Here is a 19,879-nt window from a genome sequence, read left to right as displayed (position 1 = left end):
TATAGATGAATCTCAAAGTAATTATGCTGAGAGAAAGAAGCCAGGCCAACAGAGAGTACATACCAGTGTACCTACTATATGATTCTGTATACCTAAGATTCTGGAAAATGCAAACTAATATATATTGACAGAAAGCAGATCAGTGATTGCCTGGGAGTGGGTAGGGTGTGATAAGAGGAAAAGGATGATAGAGGGGTATGAGGAATCTCTTGGAGGTGATAGATATGTTTTTTTTCTTGATTATGATGATAGTTTCATAGGTGTTTGCATGTATCAGAACATCAACATGTACACTTTAAATATATGCAGCTTATTGTGTGTCAGTTTAGTCAATAAAGCAGTTTTTTTAAAAATAGATATATTATAGTCAATCTGCTTTAAGATAAAACATAAAAATCTTAAAAGCATCCAGAGAAGAAATATACAAATTGTATGCTTTAAATATGTGCAATTTATAGTACGTGAATTATATTTCTATAAAGCAGTTAAAATAAGAAAATTAATTTTGAAAAATTGAGGTGTGTAAGAAGGCATGTAGAGGTGGTAAAGGAAACATGGAAATGGTCATATCTGGTAGGTTTTTGGATCTGGAAGAGATAGGAACTTCAAAGGTAATAGAAACGTTCTGTTTCTAAAGATTGGTGATAGTAAGTTTAGGTATATGTTATGATTCAGTTCCTAACAGTCCAAATACATTTTATTTGTAGAGATATAGATACAGATGATATAGATGTAGATATGGATATAGATATATAGATATATTCTTTTGTATGTATGATAAATCACCCGATTTTGAAAACTAAAGAAAAAATTTTTTGAAAAAAACAAATGACTGTCTTCCTTTTGCATGCTTTCAAGTACTAAACTAACAATTCTATAGATACCTGTTTTGACAAAGAAGAAATCAGAGGGCGTCTGAATGATTGTTTTTGTTTTAAGGTTTTAAAGAAAACATTTAAAGTATCTTAAATGTAACATCACCTCTAACAACAACAAAAGTTTTTACAGTATTCATAGCAAATATTTAAATCCCTAAGATTAATTCTCTCCGTGTTTCTCATCCCTTTACATTTAAAACATCAAATATTTTCTTTATTTATTTTAGAAAACAGATTTCTTTTTGTCATTTTCTAAATATAAAATTACATTATAATAGAGAAAAATATTTTTGAATCTGCACACCCTGGACATACTGTGATATGCCAGTCTCTGAGAATCTAGTATATCTTTAAAAATTCACTTTGAATTATCCCAGTATAATAGTGTAAGTACTATCAAAAAGTAAGTGTTCTTATTTTTACTGTTGTCTTTATTACTGATTGTACCAAATATGTGAACTCCAATTGAGTAATACTGACTTACAACATTTAAAGATGTGTACACTGTAAAAATGAAATTGCACTTAAATCTGTCCTATAAGAAAATCAGTATATACACGTATGTAATTTGATACCTAAGATTGTCATCTTGTTTATTTAGTGACTCAGATTTCTGTAGCAAAATTCGAACAATTAGCTACTGTATTCTAGTATTATAGAATGAAGAAAAGATGATTCTTTGGGTCAGATTTATAAAAATTCAGATCATAAAATATTTTTGTTTTCATTGTAGAACTTTGAGGCTCAGACATGGTAGAATTTTGTTATAGCATATACTAAACGTATTTGTATTTTGCCCCATACTCAAAATGCTGTTTTTCTTTCCACAGCCTGCACCAGCATGGACTACTTTTAGAGTTGGCCTATTTTGTGGCATATTCATTGTACTGAATGTTACCCTTATACTTGCCGGTAAGTAGTTTAAATTTTGAATGAAATTTTTGTTACTAATATGTCTATGCTATATTCTGTCTTACCAAAGCTACTACCTCCCAAACTGCCAAAGCTACTGAAAGGGAAATCTGTTAAGGCTAAGTTTTTTGTTATTATAAGTAAATGAGTGGAAGTCATTTGTTCGGGGTTTTTTTCCCCCTTTGTGTATATATTTTTCTTTAAAACACTGCTAGTTGATGACCTCTTATTCTCCATTATTTTCCAGTGTTTATGTATAATTTCTTCAGACTTTTTCAGTGTTCAAGAACCTCAGCTCCCTAGATCACAGATAATAGTAAATAGGGTTACAAAATTCATGTACTAAAGCTTATTCACCTGCTTTTTTGGAGACTCACATCCTTTCCAGAACCTATTTACAATTTTCATATGATTTTAAGAAGCTTGGTTATATAATTTCCTATTCTATAGAAGTTAAAAATTAGAAAGAGGTAGGAGGAATTGCTAGAAACAGGTGCACTTCCAACATGAAGAAATGACATAACATCAAGGGAAGCATAATCTTACTAAACCTCCCAACAGAATTTCAAATACCCTCTCAGCTGCATTTGACATTGTGGATGACTCCTTGAAACTCTTTCTTCAGTTGTTTTTGGGAAACCACACTGTGCTGGTTTTTCTATTATACTTGACCGGCAGTTCTTTCCCACTCTCCTTTGCTGGCTATTTTTTTCTTTGTGACATCTGAATTTGGGGGATTACCACTGGGCTCAATCTTCAGATCTCTTCCTCTGTCTACATTTATCTTCTACCTAGGCAATCTTATTCAAATATATGGCTATAAATACCATCTATCTGTTAATGACTCCCAAGTAGTTATATATACGCTCTCTTCTCTGAATGCTATGTAATTGGCTACTTGGGTGTCTGACAGACATCTCAAACTTACATGGACCTTTATAAACCCTTATATACTCGTACACTTTCTCTTCCATGTGGCATTACCTTTCATCAGTTTCTCAGGCCAAAAACCTTTAGCCTCTGTCCCCTCATACCTCATCTTCAGTCCATCAGCATATCCTGTTGCTCTGTCTTCAAAGTACATCCTGAATCTGACCACCTCCACCAGTGCCATCCTTGTCTAAGCAACCATCACTCTTGCCTCCTAAAGCCACTAAGGTCTTTTTTTTAAAAATATGAGTTAGATCATGTCACTCTCCTCTTCAAAATCCGTTAATGGCTTCTCTTACAATATAATTGAAACTTCTTACTATGACTTGAAAGACCCTACAGAATCTCGCCCCTGTGGACCTTTCTGATTTTACATCCTGTCATCCTCCCCACACCTAGTTTCAGTCACTTTCACTCTATTTCCACCCGCACTTGTGTTGTTCCTATTCCTTGAACCACCCCCAAGCTCATTCCCATCTAGGAGCACTTGCAATTTCCTAAAAAGACTCTTCCACAAGAAGTCTACGTAGCTTACTCCCTCACCTCATGTAGTCTCTGTTCAAATGCCACCTCCTCAACAGGGCCTTTCCTGATCACCCGACCCTAAAATAACCTGTTCTATCCCATTAGCCGACATTAGTTTCCTTCAGAGCACTTGTAATTACATGACACAATATTTCATATTTATGTTCTTGCTATCCTTTTTCGCACTGTAGTGTAAGTACCTTGATGCCTGGGCTTTTGTCTCTTCTGTTCACCATTGTATTTCCAGCACCTAGAACACTGCCTGGGACATAGTAGGGATTCAGAAATATTGGCGGAAGTTTGAATGGATGGAAGAGAAGGACCAAGATGAAATTAAATGATATACAAAAAAACACACACAGGGTTATCACTTTGTGAGGGGTGTAAACATCTATTACATTGTTTTGTACACCTGAAATTAATAATAAAACCCACACACACAAACACACACATACAACAAAAAGACAGACACATCTCAAAGGTTCTTGCACTTGAAGACGTTTACTTCTAGGGCAAATAATCCTGGTGTACCTCAGGAGTCTGTGTCCTTTTATAATAACTGAATCATTAATAAAGGATTAAATTCTGCTCAGTGATGTCTACAAAGCTACATGACTTAGAAATAGACGTTACTGTATAAATTTCCATTATTTTCTGTTTTGGACTTGCAGTAATCATAATAGTGCCTGAACAAGGAAGGTTTATAGCACTGTCACACTTAACTATTCTCGATTGCAGAGATTATGTATTTTTCATGTTTGTATTTCAAATTCCTAACACAGTGCTAGGCATATATCGGATGTTTAAGAAGTAATTTTACTGAGCTCATTATTCCTCATAAGCATTCTTTTTAGTTAAGATTGTTAATTGCACATTATGAAATTATAACCCAAGTTGTAATGGTTTTTAGAGAGTGTATGAACTTTACCTGTTACAATGTGTTTTCATTTGTATTTTCAGAGTTCTCCTTCTAATTACTAAAATTTAACTAGTAATTGTTGTCTACATAAGCTTGTGATTTAATATTGTTATAATTTATGATATTTTTCCCCCTTCTTTCATTCCGCACCCCCACTCCTGTTCAAGCCGTTGTTTCTCAGTCTAGATGTGTAGGACCCAGCTCCCTGGCCCATGCTGGTATTATTTGTCTTCGGCGCTCCCCCTGGCTGAGGCAGTCGTCGGCCGCTCACAGCAGCTCACAGCAGCTCTCGCCAGCTGCCGGCCACTCATGGCCGAGCTCCGACTGGCTCCAGGGAGAGCCATTGTTCATGATGTTAGCTGTAGAGGGTGCAGCTCACTGGCCCATGTGGGAATCGAACTGGCAACCTCGGCGTTAGGAGCACGGCGCTCCAACCACCTGAGCCACCAGGCCGGCCCTGTGATCATATTTTAATCTAGTTCTATTTCTTGAGATGAATGCAGTCTTTTTATGTAGAATGTATGGAAATACTACAATAAAAAAACCTAGCCCCCAGATGATCAAGCTAGCTGTTGTGGAAAGAACAGTTACTGGTCTTTAAAAGGCCTTGCCTGGGTTTCAGTCCCAGCTCCACTGTTTGTTAATTATTTGGCTTTTGAGGATTTCATTTAACTTCTCTGAAACAGTTTCCTCATTTGTTAAACGAGCTTAATACCTTAAATTTAAAGGATCGTTTTAGAATTCATTCATTCAACAAGGAAATTTTATGTATCTCACAGTTGTGCTTGGTACCCATGAGTCTTAAGATTGATAAGAGAATCCCTTTTCCTATTAAGCTTATTATTATGCCAGGGAGATTAAGATATATTAAAACAATAATAATACACAACAAGATAGAAAGTGTTAAATCTTCTACATAAGCAGGTCAAAGGAACAAGTGATAACTTTTAAATGAGAGCATCAGGGAGACATTTATGCTGGACATTGATGTAATGAAAGATACTCCAAGTGAAGGAGACAGATGAGAAGAGATTTTAACTTTAGTTGGCCAGGGTATGGAGTGGAGCATAGGCGGAGGGGAGTGGGTTATGCAGGAGAGAAGTGATAAATTCACCTAGGGTAAAGGAGAGTATTGGATGATAAGAATGCAAAGAGTTTGAGACCAGTTCTTAGAGTTCAGTCAACAAGAGTGAATAAAACACATTTATAGTTGTGAAGCACTATATCAATATAGTGCAGGTGATAGGAGTTGTTCTTTCTGTAGGGAAAACCTTGTCATTCGTATGTGGAATTTTTTCTTTTACTTCCAAGATGAGCATGGTGGTGTTATCATTAAATAAGACATAAGAATAAATAAATACATACACTTCTTTATTCTTTTTATATGAATGAATCGAAAAGAAGTTTTTTAAAATTCAGGGACAAGTTGAGGTGTTTGCTTTCATAAATATAGACTAAGTTTTTGTAAGGCAGTCTGAGTTTTTTAATGTTTGTGGTGTGTGCATTTAGGTGTTGTGCATCATTTTCTCACCTTAGAGCCCCTCTTTGTTTGATCTTTGTGTGTGGGGTCGGCGGAGGCAGGGTAAATACAGTTAAAGTCAGCTGTCTGTCCCTAGTTATCTCCCAGTGGATGCTTAAAAGATAAGTGTTGAGAGTTGAGAGGGAAACACTGCAGTCGTAATACCTGTACAAGCACGATTCTTGTTTTCAAACATTCACATCAAAAAAATAATGTGCATAATTGCTGTAGTTTCTCAAGGGGACATGACCTGATACTTAATAATTTGCCTGAAATGTATGTATTTCTCATGAAGATGAAAAATTACCTTCTAGATTTTTAAAAACTTCTCTTATAGATTCCTAATAACCTTTACTTAATTTGATGCAGTAACAATATACTTGTTCCTTTGTTGTCTATTCTTCAGTAACAGCCAGAATAACTCTTTAAAATTGTTGATCTTGTCATGTCACTTATGTGCAAAACCTTTCATTGGCTTCCTACTTCAAAGTGAGAGCTTAAGTGTTGACAAAGTACTGCACAGTCCTGCCCGATCTGCCTCTGGCTCCCTTTTAGCACTTTACCTCTCCTTCATTCCAACATAGCGGCCTTGGCCTTCTTCCTGTGCCTGGAGCACACCAGCCTCATACCTATCTTAGAGCCCTTTGAACTTTTCCCTTTACTTGGAGCTCTGTTCCTTCAGATATTCACATGATTCACTCTCTGTTCCGGTAAGGAAATGTAAATGCTCTGCAAATGTCATATCCTGAGAGGTCTTCTTGACCACCCTACCTAAAAGAACACCTAACAGCATTCTTTATCTCCTTATCATACGTTTTTTTCTTTCAAAAAACTTATCACTATCTAATATTATACAAAAGTTTCCTGAAGACAGGTATTTTGTCAGACTGGTGTCACATATAATAGGTACCTGATAAATATTTGTTAAATTAATTAAAAAATGAAGTTTCCTCAAGTAAAAGGAAAAAAAAGTCCTAATATATACTGAATACTCATAATAGGCCAGATGTTGTTTTGGTCATTTAATATATGTTGTTCACATTTAATCTTCTTAACAAACTTTTTAGAATAGATGCTATCCCCATTGACCAGCAAGGAAACGGTGACTTAGAAAAAGTAAATAATTTGCCCTAGTTTAGCTAGGATTTGAAATCTGGTCTATCATATTTGACTCCAAAGCAAAGACTTTCTGTACCGTGTTATTTTTAAATTATTAAATGTGCTATGTACTATAGAGAATACAAAAATTAAATAATAAGCGTTTTTTTAAGTAAGTGTATACGGTAGTATATAATTAAATTTCAAATGAATAGTACTAACAATGCATTTTATAGTTATTTGGAAAAATTGAGAAATTGTAACACAAACTGAAATGTGTGGCCCATAGTAGACTCAAAATGAAACATATTGGTGCAATGAATTTTTGAACAGAAAAGGATCTGGCTCATAAATAATAGAATTTGAATTGTTAGAGCAAGGCCATTTTAGGTCTAGGGGACAATATAAGCAAATGTGAAATGAGAGCTTGTTAAAAAGGATAATAAAATTCATCAGAAGGTAAGAATTAATGTTTAGGGACTCTGTGAGAAAAGATTGGGAACAGTGAGTTGGAGATCACATTGTGAAGAACTTGAATTACAAGGCTAAGGTGTTGGAGTGTTCTAATTACTGGAGAGCTATACAGTAGTGGTGATCCTGAATATTTGTGTGGGCATATGGGCACTAGAATGTAGTGGTTAAGACTGTGGGCTTTGAAATAAAACTGAGTTAAAATCCTGGCTCTGCCCTATACTAGCTTAGGAGCCCCAGCAAATTGCTTAACATTTTCTGTGCTCTAGTTTCTTCATCAGTCAAATGGCAATAATACTTTTCAACTCACAGAGCCATTGTGAGGATTAGGTGAATTATTATAGGTAAAGATACTGAGAACAATTCTTAGCACATAGGAAGCATTCTACAAGTATTAACTGTTGTCGTGTATGATTTTTCAATTTTCACATTAGTGTCGTGTACTATTTCTTTTAATTTTCACAGCAACTCTGTGAGGGAGATATTACTATATCCAGTTTAATGATGGACAAAACAAAACCCAAGAAGTTATGTCATGCCAGAAATCCCCAGCTGATGTAACTTATCTTGGTTCTAAACAATTTTACCATGGTTCTCTGAGAACTAAGAAATTAATGGAACTATGGATCAACATGCTAAAAGTAAAATTTCAGGAAAATTATTCTGGTGAAATGAAGAAAGGAAAGAACCTGGAAGCAAGTATATCAGACTCTTAAGATAATCTAGATTTAGATTTTATTTATTATAAATACCTATACCGGGGTTATTGAGAATTAAGAGAAAAGACATGATTAAAAGAGACATTATGAATGTTCTAACCAGTTAATTGATATTCTTTCAGCTGTATTTAAACTTGAAACAAATAGAAGTGTATGGCCCTTGATAAGGATCTATCGGGGTGGCTTTCTTCTGATTGAATTCCTTTTCCTACTGGGCATCAACACGTATGGTTGGAGACAGGCTGGAGTAAATCATGTGCTCATCTTTGAACTGAATCCGAGAAGCAATTTGTCTCATCAACATCTTTTTGAGGTAATCAAAGCAAGACATAAAGTCCCACAACTATGGTTTGCATTAGGTATGCACAGCTGGTTTAGTGGGTACTGAAATCCATCTTCTACTTGAAGAGGACTGTTGACTTCATAACTAAACATTTTTCTTACCTTTGTTTTATTAAAGAGATTTCTGAGTAATGGTCAAAATAAAAATAACAATCTTTTTCTCTTTTTGTCTTTTCCATCATTTATCAGATTGCTGGATTCCTTGGGATATTGTGGTGCCTGAGCCTTCTGGCATGCTTCTTTGCTCCAATTAGTGTCATCCCTACATATGTGTATCCACTTGTCCTTTATGGATTTATGGTTTTCTTTCTTATCAACCCCACCAAAACTTTCTATTATAAATCCCGGTTTTGGCTGCTTAAACTGCTGGTAAGTCCAGAAATTTGTGTTACCATTTTTAGAGTGGCGTATTGGTCATTGACTTCCTCCAGGATAAAACCAAGGCAGCTGTGCTGCCCGACTCCAGGAGGCTCGGTTCACACTGACTGTAGTCTGCGTGAGGAGCCCCAGCTTCAGGGGCCAAGAATACAGGCTGATGTACACCTGAGGCTGCAGAGTGCAGTGTCTTTGGCAGCAGCACACATGCGTTTCTTTCCTCCAGAAATGGGGTATGAAGGTGTCCCGATGTTGAAATGATTTTGCAGATAAATAATAATTCATTAATTTAATTACTTAATTAAACAGATTATTTAATCAGCTGTGATAACATGTAGCACTCTATAAGTTTCCTTTTTTTAAAAAAAGGTAAAACTTATTTTTATGTTAAATTCATATAAGTAGTTCACCAAATTTTTATTTTATGAAAGATTGGTTCTCTAAGAGTAATAGGAATATCTTGCCAGATCGCCAAGTTTAATTTGAGAAACTGTCTTTGATTCTTTGTTTATAATAAATTTCATTTCTTCTTCCACTTTACATATTTCTTAATCTCAGAAGCATGCAGTCTCAGCATTAGGGTATAGAATTTCCTGCAAAAATGGTAACCATAGTTTTTGTGATAGTGTAAAGATAGCTTTGGGAAAGGACTTCTACTTACTCCTAAATTAATAAACCAGGTCTATTTTGAAAATCGATTGAGAATGCTTCCATTTTCATAATTATTTCTTAGATTATGAATTACAACTAACAGTAGAATCAAGATTAGTGATTAAATTGACCAATCTCTACACAAACTTTCAGGATTTCCTGAAAGTGAGATAATAATTATTTTTTTTCACCTTATAAAGTATACTGCCTTGAACACTGTAGTTTTCTTTCTTTTTTGCTTTTTGTATGGCCCATAGGGGCATAAAATATGTCCTTCCTATAAAAAAAAAAGCATTCAACAAATAAAAAGCAACCTATGTTCCAATACAGGTGAGAATTTATAGCAATCAAAAAAAAGAAAATGGCTCAAATCTCCTTGATTTTTTTTTTTTCCTCCATGGTTGATTGTTATATATTTGTATACCTTATTTCTTCTACTAGGATTTTTATCACAAATTGAGAATCTCCCTCTCTTCCTCCAATTTCATTAATATAAATAAATAAAAGAATAAATAATTTCCTTTATGTATAGCACCACTAGGCTTAACTTTGGGTTTGAATTCTGAATTTGGAAGTTAGATGTACAAGAGTATTTTGATAAGTCATAAGTATACCATGACCTTTAATACATTTTGTCATCATCATCTAGAAAACATGCTTTTTAGATGATTTTTTTTAAGACAAGAAAAATTTGAGCCATCTTTTTCTCTCTTGAAATATACACTAAAAATAAATCATTTCCAAATAGTACAACATCATTAGATTACCTTTCTTATTTTGAAATTATTTGTCTTTTATTACTAGATTTTGTGGAGTTTTAAAACTGTGTTATTTACATTAAAAATGTAGTATCTTTTGGTTACAAGGAAATAACTTTCAAATTATGAACACCTGTTGTTTCCTGCCTCAATTATTGTGAAATCTTTATAATATTATTTTGAAATGTGGTTTGAAAGACTCAGAAAACTCAGGTGTTAATGTGATTGTGTCATTGCAGTAACAGAATGTAATACAGTTGTGTACATTTTGTGCTAAGTGAGCATCTCCCCAGTGCATCCTTCTTTGTTTAAACAGTAAGCTATGATTCACACATGAGCAGTTACTCTTATTAGCAGAACGATTCCCCATTGAGTAGACATTTATCTATGCGTCTTCCATGTGTTAATAAATGAGGACTTATTGATGGAATAGGTTGGCAATGATAATATAATAAGAAATAACAGAACAATGAAATGTACTAGAGCCTCATCTTAAAGTAAAACTACATTTCCTTCTTTCATTTTTTCTTTAATTTTTAGTGGGAAAAGAACATACAGCATTTGGCCATAGTGGTAGGCACTGGGCTCTATTTATACCCATATTTAAATTTGAATCTATAACTTGATATATGGTACTTTCCTCCCCCAAAAAAGCTAAAAAAATTTATAGGGAATTGATTCATTTTGATATTACTATTATGTGTCAAATTAGTACAGCTTATTTACATTCATTAAGTCATACATCATCTCTCCAGATCTATATTTGCCCTAACTGGAAATCCATTAGGAAGTATAAATAGTGCCTCTGATTTTCTAAACAAAAATATCAACTTATTCCTATAGAAGGCTACTTAGAGTTTTTAAATTAGAGAACTTTGCTATATAATTTGGAAATTGATTTTCCCCCAATATTTTTTTAGTTTATGGTAAAATTTTTAGTTATACAGTAAAATTTTATAGTAAAATTTTTTGTCTCTACTGTAAGAATAAATTAGAGAGATGTTCTCATTAATAATGCACTGTTCTGTGCATCCTTATAATAAACCATGAGGTTGGAGCTGCCATTTATCCACATTTTGTAAATGAGGAAACTTAGATTCAGCGAAGTTAGATGAGGTCGCACAGTAAGTAATGGAGATGGGATACGAGCCCAGGCCGTCTGCTCCATAATCTGTACTCTTAAACACTGCCATTTGTCGGCTAGACCTGGTAGTCACTTAATGTAAGATGTTTAACTTTGATTGAGTGGATCAAATTAATGGAATACAAAAATTAAATTTGGAAAGAATGTGATTATTCACAAGCCTCTAAAAAGTAGAAATTAAAACTTTAGCTCTTGATCTGCATTAACTTAGAAGCTGATGTTAGCATATATATTTTGTAATAACTTATTCGTGGCTTTTTTGTGTATGTGGATGAAACATCAAATATCCAGAATTGTCTCTATCTTTCTTAGTGCTGTGACTTGGTGGATCATTATCATTTTAATCAAAATCACAACAAGGTAGAAGTTTGAAAGACCTTAACCAGAATAAGAAAGGAAGAAGAATTCTCACTCAAAAAGGGGAATTCATATAAATCCAAGATGAATTTGACTATGTGTGAATCTTTTAAATCTATTTTATACCCTAGAGTTTCTTAAAATACTATGTAAACTGGTACCAAAATTTTTTCGTGCATAAATGACTAACATCTCAACCCCTAACTGCCCCTGCCCCCAAAAAAGAGTTTGCTATATCTAGAACTTATGGTTGCAAGTGATATAGGTTGTCTCTCTGTCTTACTGTACAACTTATTGAAAGAGTGAGTTAAGTGATCAAGGTCAAGACTGAGCCATATATCAGCTCCAGAATATAATTTCCCAGAGCCTGTACTGTGTCCTGCAAACACCTGGTCTGACTTCCAAAGTTCCAAGGCAATACCTGGTGTTGCTGACACATAGGATCGATTTGTAATATAATGTTTATCTCCCTGAAATAATGAAGGGGAATATTTAGAGAAAGAATAGAAAAAAACTGCCAGATCTGAGAAGAGAGCCATAGTCTCCCAGGTTGAATATGTCCACTAAATGATTATAACTTAGATGGCAGGAGAGCTACAGATTTAGACGTACTTTCTCAAAACTGCTGCTTAGCCAGAATTCCTTGCTTAGGAGTCCGTTTTCATCTGTACAAGACCGAAAGGGTCTGACAGGGTGAGGGCTAAAACTGCCTTCACCCTATCTTCACTTCACTCAAGGTCTCTCAGGGCATTCTGCACAATTTGAGGCTATTTCTGGTGATAATAGTATCAGATCCTGCCTCTGCCATGCCAGGATTTCTCTTTGCAGTGGGACACAGCTTTCCATAGAATAGGCCAGGATACGTTTGTTGTAAGTCTTCCGTAAAATGGGGATACGAATAACACCTGGTTCATAGAATTGTTAGTAGCTTATGAGAAATGCATTATGAGAAAAATATGTAGCATGGATTAGTGCTCAGTACATTTAACCTGAGTTCATTTGTCATTGTTTTCGTAACAGTGGGATGTGGGCAGATTTTTTTGTGGCATAATTTGAAGACAAATACAGTCATCATCATGGCATTAGTGAAATGAAAGTGATTTTGCTAAGCGAATGAGGCATGCTTCAGACCATATACCATCCTTCCCTTCCTGTCCTTGGTAGGCAAAGAGCTTTGTATCATTTACTAAGCTCCCATCCCAGCTAAGATGGGAGAATACTTCAGAATTTATCGTAGTACGTGGGTCTCCAGCAAAATTTACCCTAGAGCCTAATACTAAGTGTCCGATCAGTGCTTCTACTTTCTATCACTCTGCTTTCAGCTTCAACTCTTCCCACTTCTCTACTTTCTAGCAATTCCTGCCTTCCCTCCCCCCTTTTATTTACTCTCTTAGTTATGCATTCAACTCATTCCTTTCACTAGCACTAATTCTCAACCTAGCCACTGTTGCCAGGTCCCTATGTTTGTGATTGGCTCATTGGTTTCCAGGTTATCAGCTAAAATAATCATGCTGCGTGGTCAGACATGAATTAGATAAATTTAACATGAATTTTCTTGTTTCTCTGTGTTCTGATTTTTTTTCCTCCTAGTTTCGAGTATTTACAGCCCCCTTCCATAAGGTAGGCTTTGCGGATTTCTGGCTGGCCGATCAGCTGAACAGCCTGTCAGTGATACTGATGGACCTGGAATATATGATCTGCTTCTACAGTTTTGAGCTCAAATGGGAGCGAAGTGGGGGCCTGTTGCCAAATAATTCAGAAGGTAGGGAATGAATGTGCACCCACACTACTAAACTGCCAATGGAAACCAAGAAATATTGGGAATGATAACTGAGACATTTAAGATCATGGTGAAAACTCATCCAATAATATTACAAACTTAATTAAATGTACTTGGCACTCCTTTAGCACCCTCTTTATCTGACATAATTTGGCTCTTAAATTATGTGTTAAGATTTTAGTCATCCATTTGCCAAGAGATTTACAACTTACACTTAAAGAATTCTAAAATTAAAAAAAATAAAGTTCTAGTACATTGGTAGTTATAGCACAAAGGCTTTGGTGCCAACAGTTGCCATCACAACATTGGTTTATGATGATCAGAATACTGATTATTTAGAACTACATTAAGCGCTTTGAGAAAGTCATTGTGGATTGTTTTTTTTAATTCTTATTGGGGACCTTGTTTTCCTTCTGGCTCTTTTTCCCACTCTTATTTTATGCCAAGAGTTCAAGTTATTAAGGAATTTTGCCTTAATGACAAAGACCACATTTAGTCTGCTTATGTAACATCTAACAAAAGTTAATGAAACTGGTGCCAACACATTTTCATTTGGTTGTCAGCAGATGAAAACTATTATAGGTTGATCACTCTATAATACATTCCCAGAATTTGAAGAAAAATTGATTTACCAACTCCATTCTTCTCATTTAAAAATACAAATTTTGCTCTTCATTTAAAAAAAAAAAGTGTAAGAACATGAACAACCTGTAGTGAGAATGTTATATTATAGTGGCTTGCAGTTCATGAAATTGATTGGAGTCACCGGTGGTAGTGGTAGGTATTCCAGATGTTTCAAACACAGAGCTAACTTTTTTTTTTCTCTTTGACTAGTATATGCATCTTCTAATTTTATTACAGTCTTACCACTCTCCAAAGAAAGCGATTCCAGAAGAGATAGTCAGAAACCTGAGAGGGCAATTTTCCCACTAGGTCCTTCCTATGTATTTTACCTTCTCTCCTTGGCTTATCTACCATTAAAAAATATGAGAATATAATAGTTGCAAAGAAGAAAGTGATTCTGAAACCCAGGCTCCCTGCTTTTATGGACTTGCTAGTGGTTACAATATATAACTAAATGATGTGAACAAGTTATTTTTTAATTTTTTTAAATTGTAATTTTTTCTCCTTTGAAGTCATCACAGAACCAGAAATTTGCCACAAATATTCATATGGTGTGCGGGCCATTGTTCAGTGCATTCCTGCTTGGCTTCGCTTCATCCAGTGCCTGCGCAGATACCGAGACACAAAAAGGGCCTTTCCTCATTTGGTTAATGCTGGGAAGTACTCTACAACTTTCTTCATGGTGACGTTTGCAGCCCTGCACAGCACTCACAAAGGTATTCTGTGATTGACTGGGAAGAGGTTTTTCAAAGCACGATTTTCACTACTTGAATCTGTTTACTCTTGAATCTGTTTACTCTTGTTTCACCACTTGAATATGTTTACTCTGGTTACTTTTTCCTGTGTCGTGCTCTTTTTCCCACTGAAGTCCCCTCAGTTTGTTCTTGAACACAATTTTAGTCACATGCCAAAATTTACTAACAAGTACCATTAAGAAGAATCAAAGTCATCCAGAACAGAAGTATTTGTAATAACATTAGAAATCCTGAATTGTGTTTAATGGGTTCAATCAGTGGACACCTTGGATTTTCATTTGGTTTTTTTAGACTTGTTTATTAATGAGGTTGGGAAATGCTAGGTAAAAAAAGAGTCCCTGTGGCAATCATGTATATTTTTAATCTCTTTCCTTCACCAAGTTATAAGGATTGTTTCCAGCCCATTTAACTGCAAATTGAGTTCTCTGATCTCTCTAGTTTCTTATTTCCATGGCAACCAGTTATTACTTGAGACAGCTCTTCTGTTGGGAGGAGAAAAAAGCTTTTAGGTTCTGAGCCACATGCAGTCACCCTTTTGAATTTTTAACCTTTTTCGAAGAACTGTCGATCAAAGATCTCGCTTCCTTTTACTAAAGTGCATTATTACTTCTTTGTCTATTCAAATCAAAATCAGCCCACACCTTAGAGGCTGTACCCTCTCATCTGTGGGTGGTAAAGAAATGTCACTAATTGAAATTATGACATTTATTTTTAAATACTTTGGTAAACTTTTTCAGTGATTTTTTTTTTTTTAATTGAGATACCTTGTTTTAGGACCCTTAGTGTTTCTAGGACTGCTACTTACTTAAAAAGTGTGTCTAAAATGGTCATGAATTAGATTAGGGAAGTGTTTTTTTGTTGTTTGCTTGTTTGGGCTTCTTTGTAAGGCTTGTGGTTTGGTCCAGCAGAACACTTGAAAACATACTTTTACTTTTTAAGTAGATCCTGTGATTACAGTAATATTGATAATGCAGCCAATAAATCTTACCACTGGCGAGGCACCCTTGTTAAATGATAATTTAACTAAGTACCTCAGTGAAGGAAACACACCCTCAAAGCTCCCTTCATTTTAACTCTTGATGAGGAATGCTGTTATTCAGTCCTGGCATGCACCGTGATTCAGCAGTTTATCACCAAGAATTTGTAAATCAGGCAACTGATTTGGCAATATCTTTATACTGATACCACTTAGTACGAAACTGAGAATCTGAATTCCTCAAATCTACAAAGCACTCCAAATCTAAAAATCTAGAAGGCTACATACATACAAGCAGTGGTTTGGATAGAATTGCGGTCTTCAGACTTTCTTTTCTCCTGTACCCCTTCAAAGAATTTTTTAAACTATATTTTTATCTATCATTTTTATTTTATCATCTTTATTATTTTAAACTATTATTTAAACTATATTACTTCGTGGGCATTTATAAGTTTGCATCTGAAATTTTTCAGAGAATGCATTCAGTAAGCATTATTGAGAATCTTCTATGTATCAAGCTGTGCTAGACACAAAAATAGAGCAACAAACATGATTCTTGCCCTTAAGAATTTATAATCTAGTAGGGGAAATAGTCAAGTAAAAATGGATTAATTTTTTGCACAACAGTGTGACTATACTTAAAAGTTCTGAACTGTATACCTAGAAATGGTTAAATTTTATGCTACCGTGTTTCCCTTAAAATAAGACCTAGCTGTACCATCAGCTCTAATGTGTCTTTTGGAGCAAAAATTAAGACCCGGTCTTACTTTACTATAATATAAGACCAGGTCTTATATAATATAAAATAAAGACCGGGTCTAATATAATATAACATAATATATGATATATTAATTTTTGCTTCAAAAGACACAGTAGAGCTGATGGTCCAGCTAGGACTTATTGTCGGGGAAACACGATATGTGTTTTTTACCACAATAATAGTAATTTTTAAAAAGACATTTAAAATAGAGGGTAAAGAGATAAGTAAGGTACCAGAGCAGCCTACATAAAGCACAAGTCCTAACCCAGCCTCTAGGTCTCAGGATGGGAAGTCCAGAGAAGACTTCCCCGAGGTGATAGTTAAGCTGTATTCATTGTCTGCCTTGAGTTAAAGAGGATTCCAGTTATCCCATTATGTGTTTTGCCCAAGGCCGTGTAACTTGTAAGTGGTGGAAGTGTTACTGTTCCCCAGTTCTGTTCTTGTTCAGCCTAGGGCTTTTTTATTCCCCGTCTCCAGACCAAGCCACACCTTTAAAGTGGAGGTATAGTATCTGTTCTGTTTACTTCACAGATTTGCTGTAAGGATTAAATAAGGTGTAGTGCATATGAAATCACTTTATGCATTCTAACTTGCCACACAAATGGAATTCATCATTAAATATAATTCTTTGCTGTACAGAACTGGTATATGTGGGTCTTCCTTTATGAAAAGTCTTTATCAGAGAAACCCGTTTGATCATCTTGGGTGGGGGGGCTTGTATGGGGCAAGTGTCAATAAGGAATGTTTTTGGCTTTTTGTTCTGGTAACACAGATGTTTACTCTGAACTTGATTCATGTGCCCACAGTCAATTTTTAAAAAAACAAGCGTTTTTTAGAAGGACCGTTGGTTATATGTCTTAGTTATATCCCTAAAATTAAAGAAAAACACTCTTTGTAGTTGCTACATATTAAATATTTATACCTTTTACTTTTTTAACACCTAAAAGCCTAAAATGGGGGGAAAAATGGAAAGACAACTCAGAGGGACCCTGGACAGAAATTTTGACATTGAGTGATGATCAAAAGAATTTGATTTCTGTTGTTTCTTGGACAATAATCCAAGAGAAAAGGCATCAGAAAACATAAACTTTGGAAATAATCGTTAGGTCAAAAGAATAGATTCTATATGGTTAGCAGAACAGATCTTTTTCTGTTGGACATGTACGTGCTAATTAAAAAGGATAAATTTTATGAGGGGAAGAATAGAAGATGGTGAAGTAACCTCGTTCACACTCAGGGATCTGAGTCTTTTCAGAGTACTAGGCCTGCAAGAGTTTTCGTAGTAACAGCATTATTGGGGATATTTTCAAGATATTTACAAAGGTTATGTCTTATGTTATCTGCATGATTTGTAAAAATAGAGGCTCAAGAGTTACCTCTGGACCTAGAGTCACTTTTTAAAAGGTGAGAGAAGTGGTTTAGGCCCATTTGAGGGAAACTAAGTTTGATAATACTGCAAGTAGCCCTCACTTGTTGCAGTAAGAAGGAAACACATTTTAAACATTGCAGTTTATTTTTATTTTCCTTCGTTGATTTTAGAAACAAAGGAGAATAGCTGGCAGCCAGTCTCCATATTTTAAGAATTTACATTTCATTATAAGCCTAAATTTGATGCCAACTCCTACAAGTTTTTTGTTGGAATTGGGATTGGAAGAGACAGGAAAGTGTTTTAAATGGTTTTGTGTGTCCTTGAGGTTACTTGGCTTTGACAAGGAAAAGCTTGTGGGAGTTGGAGTAATAGAAGCCATTGTGTTGTCATTTCTAACCCGTTGATTTCACTAAATTTTCTGTTTTTCATTTGCAGTTTCTAACATTGTAAAATATTCATAAATTCTTAGTGGATTTTGCTTTTTGCTATTCTCTGAATATGTGGAAGCAAAAAACTTCTTTTAAAAAATCCTTTATATTTCACATTTTCAGTTTTTTGTTAGCATCAAGCATTTGCTCTTTTACTTTTTAAAATACTTGGGGAAAGAGGGATTCTCTGCTGCCTTAAAAGCTGAGTGCGTTTCTGTCTGCTCGCTGTTGCCCAGTGCCCAGACCCCTGCTAGATCTACCCTTCCTGTTTAACATTCTGTAAGGGGCGCTGTGTCCCCTAATGAGGATTCCTCAGCAGTAGTCCAGTGCCTTTCTTCAGTGCAAATAGTCATGTCATTGTTTTGAGTGAGCACACATAGTCCTGAAGTGCTTCCTTTCTGGGGTATGGCCAGTTTGTTACCCTGTTTCTTCCCTGATAATAGGCTGATAGGCATGCATTTCCAAATTTTAGTCTTGTTATACTATGATAGAAACACTTTTTAAAAATTCTCTAGGGAAACTTCTGTTAAAAATTTTTAAAGACATACACAAAAATTTTTTAAACCATTTAGATCAAGTTTTTATTTGTGGCTTACTATTGAAAGTAGCTCAAATCTTTAGCCCTTTTGACATTTGGTATTCTGCTGTAATTTCTCTAGCTTAATGCAGACAAGAAATAGATTATTGTATCACACAAGAAATCAATTATTTTAGAATTTATTATTTGTCAATATTGGCTTCAAGCTTGCTGATGCCATAAAATCAAATGTGAGATATTGTTTGCTTCTGATTATTAATTTTACTTTGCCAATTATTTGCTGAGTAGATTTTATATACTTAGCATTGTGTTCATTTTAAATAATTTTATAAATATTACATTAACAATCCCATTTATATTTCACCTTAAATTGCTTTACAACTATTATAGCTTTAAATAAATTAAATTTTCTTTGTATCTTCCTTCCTGCTCCCACTTTCTCCCTAACCTCTGGCAACTACTATGTTCTCCATTTAATAATTTTGCTATTTCAAGAATTTTGTATAAATGGTATCATATTGTCCTGTAACCATTTGAGATCTGTTTTTTGTTGTTGTGTTTTTTTTTTCACTCAGCATAATTCTCTGGAGACTTATTGAGGTTTTTGCATAAATCAATAGTTTGTTCCTTTTTGTTGCTGAGTAGTATTCTTTGGTAAGGATGGATGTACCATAGTTTAACCAGTCACCCATTGAATGACACTTGTGTTGTTTCTAATTTCAAGCTATTATGAATATAGCTGCTATAAGCATTCATGTACAGGGTTTTGGTGAACATAAATTGTCATTTCTCTGTGATAAATGCCCAAGAGTACAGTTGTTGGGTAGGATGTTAGCTGCATGTTTAGTTAAAACAAAACAAAAGAAAAAACTGCCAAACTATTTTAAGAGTGGCTGTACCATTTTATATTCTCATCATCAGTGTCTGAGTGATCTGGTTTCTCCGCCTCCTCACTAGCATTTTATGATGTCACTATTGTTTATTTAAGCCATCCAGAGAGGTGTGTAATGATATCTCATCATGGCTTTAATATTGTTGAACTTCTTTTCAA

General features: G+C 34.9%; 1 protein-coding gene across 2 annotated transcripts in view; it reads left to right on the top strand.

The window, feature by feature from the left end:
- Positions 1 to 19,879, top strand: part of XPR1 (xenotropic and polytropic retrovirus receptor 1) — a 138,378-nt gene that overhangs the window by 93,915 nt on the left and 24,584 nt on the right. For both annotated transcript variants that reach the window (XM_081026994.1, XM_081026995.1), the window contains exons 7-11: positions 1,709 to 1,790; positions 8,094 to 8,284; positions 8,503 to 8,682; positions 13,189 to 13,360; positions 14,515 to 14,718. In XM_081026994.1, coding sequence (XP_080883120.1) covers positions 1,709 to 1,790; positions 8,094 to 8,284; positions 8,503 to 8,682; positions 13,189 to 13,360; positions 14,515 to 14,718 — 829 coding nt within the window. The remainder of the gene's footprint in view (positions 1 to 1,708; positions 1,791 to 8,093; positions 8,285 to 8,502; positions 8,683 to 13,188; positions 13,361 to 14,514; positions 14,719 to 19,879) is intronic.

The sequence above is a fragment of the Rhinolophus hipposideros genome (assembly GCF_964194185.1).
Source record: "Rhinolophus hipposideros genome assembly, chromosome: 19".
In the NCBI taxonomy this organism is placed as follows: domain Eukaryota; kingdom Metazoa; phylum Chordata; class Mammalia; order Chiroptera; family Rhinolophidae; genus Rhinolophus; species Rhinolophus hipposideros.
Note: the sequence above shows the minus strand (reverse complement) of the source record. Positions and strands in the feature narration are given on the sequence as shown.